This window comes from Nicotiana attenuata, unplaced genomic scaffold, assembly GCF_001879085.1.
Source record: "Nicotiana attenuata strain UT unplaced genomic scaffold, NIATTr2, whole genome shotgun sequence".
In the NCBI taxonomy this organism is placed as follows: Eukaryota; Viridiplantae; Streptophyta; class Magnoliopsida; order Solanales; family Solanaceae; genus Nicotiana; species Nicotiana attenuata.
This window is the reverse complement of record NW_017672044.1, coordinates 26,590-36,592: the sequence shown is the minus strand read 5'-3', so window position 1 is coordinate 36,592 and position 10,003 is coordinate 26,590. Positions and strand designations below refer to the sequence as shown.

At 35.5% G+C, this 10,003-nt stretch overlaps 1 protein-coding gene across 1 annotated transcript; it reads left to right on the top strand.

The window, feature by feature from the left end:
* The first annotated feature begins 922 nt into the window (after positions 1–922).
* On the top strand, positions 923–1,463 carry LOC109211504. Its single transcript, XM_019375041.1, has 3 exons — positions 923–1,083; positions 1,166–1,265; positions 1,368–1,463. Exons 1-3 carry the CDS (start codon positions 923–925, stop codon positions 1,461–1,463), a joined length of 357 nt encoding a protein of 118 aa, XP_019230586.1.
* The last annotated feature ends 8,540 nt before the right edge of the window (positions 1,464–10,003 follow it).

Here is a 10,003-nt window from a genome sequence, read left to right as displayed (position 1 = left end):
CCTCCCTTACAACATTGGGATTCTCCTTTATATAACAAGGGAACCCCCTCAAAAAATAATAAAATAATACAGGGATAGGTCACGTGCTTTCGAGGAGACGACGAGACTCAAGGGCATACTTTCGCTCTAACATTCTTGGGTCGTCCCCTCCACTTCGGCTATTGCTTAGTCGGGGGTCGTTGCTTACCATAGTGGGCAGAATTTGACCCCATACACATACTATTTTATCATCAATTATTTGCCCCGGAGCAAGGCCGGAGCTACACAGATTCGAACGAACCCAGTAAATTTTGATCATTACTCTATATTCATATAAACAAAAAGTTTTTTAAATATGTATAAATCTTTAATTGCAAATACACTTGCTAAAACAAACTATGAGTTCGATGACAAATTCAAAATTCATAAATTTTAAATCCGGGCTTCGCATCTGCCGAGGAAAGGAGCAATGTAAATATCTCTCTAATGGATGAGGTCCCTTTTCCAATATTTGAGTTTTTTTTTCTTGAAATTTCATATTCTCATGCTTAGTAAAGTGAAAGACAGTGAAGTCTAATGAGAATACAACATGATAGTGAAATTGTATATAGATGTGTAGAATCTTCTAGAAACAGTTATATAGTTAGTCAAATAGTTTATGTGGTTAGTTACTTAGCTGATACTCCATCTATATATGTACGAGAATACACTGTACAGAGATATGAGTGAAAATTTTTCATTTCATTTCTCTCTTCCAATATTTTTCTCTCTAAGATATTCTACTCTACAATCTTCTCTGTCGAATTAGGGTTCATCATTTACCCCAAAATCAACATGGTATCAGAGCAATTAATCGCGATTGCGAGTGCACAACATTGATTCTGGGAGACTCTGTTAGTTCAACAATTCAATTGATAGGTGAGCTACAAAATGAGATCCAACAATGGCGGCAAAGACAGATTTGGACCATAACCATCCACTGTTCCTTCATCCTTCAGACACGAGGAGAGCTCCGATAATATCGATCCAATTGACTGGTTCTGACAATTACATCACCTGGAGTCGAGCGATGGAAATCCAGCTGCTTGGGAAGAACAAGCTAGGGTTAGTCAATGGGACTCTAGAAAGGGGGATTTTGATGCAGAACTAAGTCATCAGTGGGACCGATGTAACGCTATCGTCTTAGGATAGATCATGAGCTCACTTTGAAGGAATTGATAACAGGGATTGTGTATGAAAATAATGCTAGAGCTATTTGGGATGATTTGAGGGAACGATTTGATAAGGTAAGCACTTCACGAGTGTATCAGCTGCATAAAGCAATAGCTACAATTACTCAAGGAACTGATAGTGTATCAGTGTATTTTTCCAAACTTCGTAATCTCTAGGATGAGTTTGACAACATGGTGCCACCTCCATGTGATTTTGCCAAGTCTAAAAATTTCATTGAATTCATGCAAAAAGAGAAGGTCTTACAGTTTTGATGGGATTGAATGAAACCTATGAACAAGCTAGAAGCCAAATTTTGATGACTAGCACTACACCAAGCATTAATAAAGCATAATCAATGCCGGTTGAGAGAGAAAGCCAAAGATCAATGGCCAATATCATGACAACAGGGAATGCAAATGATTCTGCAGCTCTTTTGGCTGGTAAAGGTGACATGCACCAAAACTATCCAAGACCAAAAAGGAACTGGAATGTGCAGTGTGACTATTGTAAGATGGAAGTTCATATGAAGGAAGGATGCTACAAAATTATTGGATATCCTGCTGGTTTCAAAGGGAAGAAGAAGATGAACAATGCATATAATGCTTGTGCTGAAAACAATCACCCAAATGTAATTGCTGGAAATGCAGGAGGCATTGGTCAACCTGAGGGAGTTAACAAAAGAGAAATGGCTAGAGCACCACAATTGACTACAGAGCAGTATGATCAGATCATGAAGATGCTGAGTCTGAATATCAATCAAGAACCATAACAGGAAAATACAGCCAACATGGCAGGTAATGCTTATTCATTTCTTGTTGATATAGCAAAGGCACACTGGATAATAGAAACGGGAGCAACCAATCACATGGTTGCTAATCTAAGACTTTTGAATAATGTTAAAGCAGTTAACACTAAAGACACTAACAAGGTCAATATACCAAATGGGGAAGTAATACATGTGACACATACTTGGAATTACAGAGTCACAGGAACAGGGGAAATCAAGGATGTATCGTTTTTACCTGATTTCCAATACAACCTTATGTCAGTGTCTAAGGTGACAAGGGATCTTAAATGTCTGGTTGCATTTGACCCTGACTTTTGTCTGTTCCAGGACCTCTTCAATGGGGAGGTGAAGGAGATTGGTAGAGAGAAAGATGGACTTTATCTACTGGTACCACAAACAAATAAAGCAGTTGGAGCAAAATCAAGGAAAGTCACAAGAGGATTAACAACACAGGGAAATAAGGAAGAAGTGATGGTGTGGCACAAGAGGTTGGCACATGCTTCAGGAGGAGTTATGAAAACCTGCTAGGTTACAACTTAGAGATATGCCAATCTGTAATAGATAGCTGTGATGTATGTCCATTAGCCAAACACCACAGGTTACCTTTTCCGTCAAGCACTAATGGATCAAATAAGGTGTTACAATTGTTGCATTTGGATGTCTGGGGACCATATAATACACCAACCTTTGAAGGAAATAAGTACTTCTTAACGATAGTAGATGACTATTCTCGTGTGACATGGATTTTTCTGCTGAAATTTAAATCAGATGTCATCATAGTCCTTAAAAGTGTTCTTAAAATGATAGCAACTCAGTTTAGTGCAATGATTCAGACAGTAAGGTTTGATAATGGAGGGGAGTTTGTGAACTCAGAAATGCAGGACTTGTTTATGTCCTTAGGAATCATACATCAAATAACCTGTGATTACACACCCCAACAAAATGGGGTAGCAGAGAGAAAGCACAGGCACCTCCTTGAAGTTGCCAGGTCAATCAGATTTCAAGGTCACATTCCTATCAGGTTTTAGGGACACTGCATACTAGCTGCAGCTTATGTGATCAATAGATTACCATCAGTAGCTCTTGAAGGCAAATCCCCTTATAAGGTGTTCTTTCATAAAAAACCTTCTATAAGTCACTTGAAGACTTAGGGATGTTTATGCTTCGTTGTTGTCTTGCCAATGGGAGACAAGTTTGCAAGCAGAGTAATTAGAGCAGTGTTTATGGGGTATTCTAGTGTAACCAAAGGTTACATTCTATGTGATCTGGAGAAACATCTATTTTTTGTAAACAGAGATGTCACATTTAGGGAAGACATTTTCCCATTCCAACTACAGGGTACAGAGATGAATCAAACAATGGATCCCTTCCTTGTAAATAATAATGATCAATTACCATCAGGGAGCTCAATACCAGCATATTTACCTATATTGGAATCTGCTCCAAAAAATAACTCTGTAGTTGATCCAGCAATAATGTCAGAAGTAGTTCCTGTCAATAAAGTTTCACAGGAGAATTCAACCTTAGGGGGAACTCCTGAGAATGAAACCTTGCAACACATATATGCATCTGAAGAATCAGTTGATCCTAATGAAGACATACAGAACACTCCTGAAATAGATGAATCAGTACTGCCAACTGACAATCTTGAGCAGGTTTTACCATTCACAAATAGCATTGACACTACAGTTCCTCTCAGAAGATCTCAAAGAGGATCCAAAGAACCTGTGTGGATGACAAACTATATTACTCAGAAGCCATCTACTAATTCAGTTATGTATCCTATTGAGAATGTTGTCAGCTATGATAAGTTATCCTCATCTCATCACACCTACCTTGGAGCTTCTTAGCAATCACAAAACCTAAAAATTTCCAGCAGACATCTCAAGATAAAGATGGGTTGAAGCTATGCAGATTGAAGTTCGAGCTCTTCAAGAGAACAACACTTGGGAACTGGTTAAATTGGCGCCAGGAAAGAGACCTATAGGATGCAAATGGGTCTACAAAGTGAAACTTAAAGCATATGGTCAGATAGAGAGGTTCAAAGCCAGGCTGGTAGCTAAAGGATATAACCAAAGGGAAGGGTTAGAGTATAATGAGACCTTCTCCCCAGTGGTTAAAATAGCTACTGTTAGGACTGTTCTGTCTCTTGCTGTTGTAAACAATTGGTCCATTCATCAGCTAGATGTCTATAATGCTTTCCTACAGGGAGACCTCAATGATGAAGTCTATATGGAGCTCCCACAGGGGTTTACAAGTCAGGGGGAGCAAGGTATGGTTTGCAGACTTGTAAAATTCCTTTATGGACTTAACCAAGCTAGTAGACAATGGAACCTCAAGCTAACAGAGGCACTTATACATTATGGCTTTCATCAAAGCAGTCTAGATCACTCTTTGTTCATCAAACAACAAGGGTCGGACATTGTAGTAATTATAGTCTATGTGGATAACATACTAGTAACAGGAAGCAATTTACACCTGATCGAAGCCACCAAAAACTCTTTGCACCAAGCATTCAAGATCAAAGACTTGGGAGAATTGAAGTTTTTCCTTGGAATGGAATTCAGCAGATCAAAGAGGGGTATACTGATCAACCAAAGAAAATACGCTTTGGTGATAATCTCTAAGTTAGGGCTCACAGGTGCTAAGCCAGCATGGACTCCTCTAGAGCCAAATGCAAAGCTAACTGTGCCAGATCTTGATAAAGTGACAAAAGTTGAGAATGATACTTTGCCAACTGACAGTGGGCAATATCAAAGGCTCATTGAAAAGTTATTGTATCTGACATTAGCTAGGCCAGGCATAGCATTCTCAGTACAAACACTTAGTAAGTTTTTACAGAGCCCTAAGAAGTCTCATTGGGATGCAGCATTGAGAGTGGTAAGATACATTAAGAGAGAACCAGGAATGGGAATTCTATTAAGTAGCAGCAACAACAACAACAGATTGAGTGTATAATGTGATGTTGACTGGGCTTCATGTCCCAATACAAGGAAGTCAGTATCAGATTTTCTAGTAAAGTGTGAAAATTCTTTGATCTCATGGAAGTCGAAGAAGCAGAACACAATGTCAAGAAGTTCAGCTGAAGCTGAATATAGAAGCATGGAAAGCGCAGTATCAGAAGTAGTATGGTTGACAGTATTGCTAAAGGAGTTGGGGACAAACGATAGTTACCAATTAAAGTGTACAGTGATAGCAGGGCTGCATTGCAAGTTGCAGCCAACCCAGTATTTCATGAAAGAATGAAACGATTGTCACTTAATCAGACAAAATATTCAAGAGGGCTTGATAAAGACAGAACATGTGGGGACTAGAGATCAGGAGGCTGACATTTTAACAAAAGGATTATGAAGACGACAACATGAATATCTTGTAAGCAATCTAGGTGTGCTGAACATATTTGCACCACCTAGCTTGAGGGGGAATAATGAAAATACAATATGATAGTGAAAATGTATATAGTTGTGTAGAATCTTCTAGAATCAGTTATGTAGTTAGTCAATTAGTTTAAGTGGTTAGTGAGTTAGCCGATACTCCATCTATATATTTATGAGAATACATTGTACAGAGATATGAGTGAAAATTTTCATTTCATTTCTCTCTTCCAATATTTCTCTCTTTAAGACATTCTACTCCACAATCTTCTCTGCCGAATTAGGGTTCATCATTTACCCCAAAATCAACAAAGTCATCAATACAGGATACTGATAAAGTCGTTTGTGTAGAGAAACCCTACTTCCAATTATTTCTACTAAACCAATAAACCATGCATAAATACAAAATTATTTTAAAGGAAAAACATATAATGATTGAAAAATTACAACTATATTATGTCTCCCAGTTTACCCCAGTATAAGAGAGCATAAAAACACAGTAGGGAGGTGTAGTCAATAGTTCCGTTTGGACTTGCGATCTTGAATTGTTGTTGCATATTTAGCTCCTGTTGCCGCTGCTACCGCAGTTTACTTGATCTACCCATTTAAAGTCTCCAGAGGAATATGCCCATAATTTTGACGATCAAAGTACCGCGCTTACAGTATTATGAAACAATTTAAAAGAAAACCCGATAAGCCGTTAAACTTTATTCTATAAAAAGCAGTTAATTGCATTTAACAGCATCTTCACTTTATCTTAATTAATTTTTCATCTTCTATCGAAGGACATTTTAGGTTTTTTCATACTTTATTTTTTTTTAATGTTTCATTTTGATTTTTATTTGAGTTTCTTCTTATGTAGGTAAAATTCAGAAAACCACTGTTTTGATTGGGCCACCGCAACTTTAGTGGACCACGATAAGGAGATGATTTGGGGAGCATGGGGCTATTGAAGTGGCACACTTCTAATAATTTGCTGCAAAGTGTAGGTGCTATTCCACTTTCTCCCTTCCTGACGTGAAGAGTGAAAACCTAGTTTTCGGATGTTTAAAGTCCTAATCCTCGAGCCATGATCCGTATGATTCTTTGGAAAACTTACACAAACGTCCCAAATAAGTCTCAACTTACCAACCTCTAGTCATTAGTCATAGACTTATCAAAACTAGCCAAGTACATATAAAAATTGAAAAACCAAATAAATAAGGTTCTTTCTCTCAACGAATCACATGCAAAAATCACATTCCATATTCTTAAGCGTGATTAGCAACATTAGATGCAAGACGGAAAGGAAATTTCATGGATTAGGTAACAAATAAGGTGATAAAATACAAAAAAAAATATACAATATTCCAAAAATCTAAGCAAAAAAAGGAACTTTTTTAATGGGTATAGTTGAAATTCATTAAAAACATATAGATAAGTTAATATACAAAATTTGGGAAAGATGGAGGTGATTTGGACTGGTTTTGTATCAAAATTCGTAATTAAATCGAGTTAAAAAAAATTCTTCTGCGACATATGTATCAAACATGTATCACATATGTATCTCACACACAGGTGTACACGGATATACATGTAATACACAATTGATACAAATATGATACATATGTGATACACAAATGATACACATTGTTATACACATATCATTTTTTTCATGTTCAGTTTTTACTTCGAATTTTCAATTCAAACCACCTCAAAACTTCACCACATCATCCCAAAACTGAGATTCAAGCTCCTTAATTAAGATGTATCCAATCTTTTCTAATAACACCTACTCAAAAGAAGAAGAAAAAAATTGATATTTTTTTGCTACAAATAGCTAATTGGCTAATATTAGTAATATTTTATGAATTGGCCAATTTGGTAATGAGTTACTTATAAATGGATATTGCTGGTAGTTTCCTGACTCTTTCCAATTCTGAACTGCCCCAATAACATGGAACTTGATCAGATTATGTGAATTCGCCAAAAAAAAAAAAAAATACTCCCATCTTTCTCTTATCGAGAGTCAAAATAACTAAACTTTGAAGTTAAATTGGATTATCCCAGTTCACTATTTTAAATTAAAATTTAGATATTCAAAAACTACACAAAAAATACTACTAAGTTGCAGTTTTTCTCATGTCAATATGATAAAAAATACATTTGAAGATATTGGCAAAAATTCTTATGTCAAATTGACTTTTAATAAGTGAAATGTGTCATCTAAACCAAAATGGAAGGAATAATAATATTCCATCCCCAATATGATATATTAATTGTTAATAGGCCATTATTTGAATTAAAGTTTTGTGACTGTTGTCTAGTTTAGCTTAGCTTCCTGATCCCCTGTTACTATGTGAAAAGTAAAGGTGTTATCTCGCACGAGCAGTTTGACAAAATGAAAACAAAGTACTCTATCAGCAGGTTGTTAAAGAAAGTATAGAATATTATTTAGGACGCAGAACATAGTATAAACTCCTTAAGAGCAACTTCATGGGCTATTGACTACTCTTATGTTTCTAGTAGAAACGATATCAAAATCAACATTTAAGAATGTGACACAATGGTCAACAAAATAAATGAATACTTCAAAGATCAACGTTCAAATTCCAACAAGAATAAAAAAAATAACATACTATTTGGTGATTTCATATCCTCTTCGAACACTACCAATAAGAAAAGAAACAGTCTTATGTACATGAGTTTATCTAGGGAATTTTACTATGCAAAAATAATTCACTCTTGTAACGTGGGATAGTGATAGACCAAAAATAAGTTATCCTTTTTGTATATTAGAGGAATATGTTTAGCCATTTTTCCTTTTTATCTAACTTTCATGTATTGAAAAATGTTAAAGGCCATTAATGTTTGCTGGGTCCGACCTGAGAATTGACATAATCCATGGAAGGCAGTTAAAAGGGAAACAAAACAAAGCGCCTTATAAGACAAACGTTCTTCGGGAAGTGAAACGCCCATGAATGGCTGATGGAGGATGCAGCTCCATATTCCCATACTAATAGCCCGTTTGGCCAAGATGCAAAAATCAGCTTATTTTGATAAGTGTTTTTTTTCAAAAGTGTTTTTGGTGAGAAGCAGTTTGTATTTGGCTAATTAGTTTGAAAAATACCTCTGGGCAGCAATTAGTGTTTGGCCAAGCTTTAAAAAACTGCTTCTAAGTGTATTTTTCTCAAAAGTGCTTCTCAAAAAGTGCTTTTGGAGAGAAGCTACTTTTTTCTGTTTTTCCAAAACTGCTTCTGCTTATCCTCAAAAGCACTTTTTTGCCTTCCAAAAACTTGGCCAAACACCTCAATTTTTGGCCAAAAGTGCTTTTGGCAAAAAAAAGACACTTTTGACTAAAAAGAAACTTGGCCAAACAGGCTATAATTTGAAGTCATTGCAAATCGAAGAGAGAGGTTGAAAACATATGGTTGCCAACAAGAAAAGAAAAACAAAAGAAACCGACTTCATAAATAAATTTTGTGGTGCATTTAAATATTTTTATGTTTAACTATATGCTATTTTAAACTTAGTAATTCTAATAATATAGATTCATGTATCATAGAGCCTATTAAAAGAAAACCTCTTCAAACAAAAGTTTTTGTGTGTTTAGGTTTCATTCATCTATAGCATTCTCTTTACAACTCTTCCTCCTTTATGGTGATCATTGGCGGATATATAACATTTGTATTGATTCATATGAACCCAGCTTTTTTGATACGGAATATCAAAATATATATATATATATATATATAAATTTCTAAAATTCTAATAAATAATAACTTCTGAATTTATAGTTTTAAAAACAAAAAATTTAATGGTTTAATGCTAGGAATTAAAATTTTAAATTCATTAAATTGAAATTATAGATGAGACAAGCAGAGAAGGAGCATGTTGTATTATAATTGCAGACTGTAGATAACTCATTGTCCATTATGGTGAAGACAAGCAGAGAAGAAGAGTAGTGCATGTGGAGTTAAACTGTGCGTTTCATGCACCCGAGAAAGCCACGTAAAGGCATACATCTGGAACAAGTCAAATACCACTAACTTGTCTAAATTTACAAATATAATAGTACTACGTAGTCTTCTACGTGGCTAACTAGCGAAAGAACCGGCCGCAAACTCGGAATCTTCCGTCCACTCCCCCAGTCTCCACTCTCTCTCTCTCTTCATAGGAATTGGTCTCGTGGGCATTCATTCCTCCATATACACCTAAGGGGCGGATCCACACTTATAATATCCGATTCAATTGATACCAGTAATTTTGACGCAAAAAAAAATGTTATAAATGAGAATTCGTTAAAATTATAACAAATAATATATACAAATTTATAACAATTAGTTTCTAGGCACGTGCGTTGCACGTGTATGCCAAATCAAGTAGCACACCATTCATGAAATAATATTAATTATATTAAAATAATTGAACAAATACTTATATAGTAAAAAATATATACAAGTTTTTTGCGAATGACCAATGTGGTGATATAATTGTATGGTACTTTATTTGTTGAGGCCGTGTGAGAAAATATATTGTGGTTGTAAAGTCCAACATTGTGGATTGTTTGGTCATATGCTTCATTTATTGTCATTGCAAAATATATTTTGGAGGCATCTAAAAAGATATTCTTCATTGTTAAGGGAAGATAATTGAATTCTTGAGATAAATT

What these genes read in the sequence shown, in the direction of transcription:
- LOC109211504 (XM_019375041.1), top strand. Translation starts at nt 923, where the DNA reads ATGGCGGCAAAGACAGATTTGGACCATAACCATCCACTGTTCCTTCAT. An exon ending in CTTGGGAAGAACAAGCTAGG is followed by an intron (nt 1,084 to 1,165) that starts GTTAGTCAATGG and finishes CTATCGTCTTAG; the next exon opens with GATAGATCATGAGCTCACTT. An exon ending in TGAGGGAACGATTTGATAAG is followed by an intron (nt 1,266 to 1,367) that starts GTAAGCACTTCA and finishes CGTAATCTCTAG; the next exon opens with GATGAGTTTGACAACATGGT.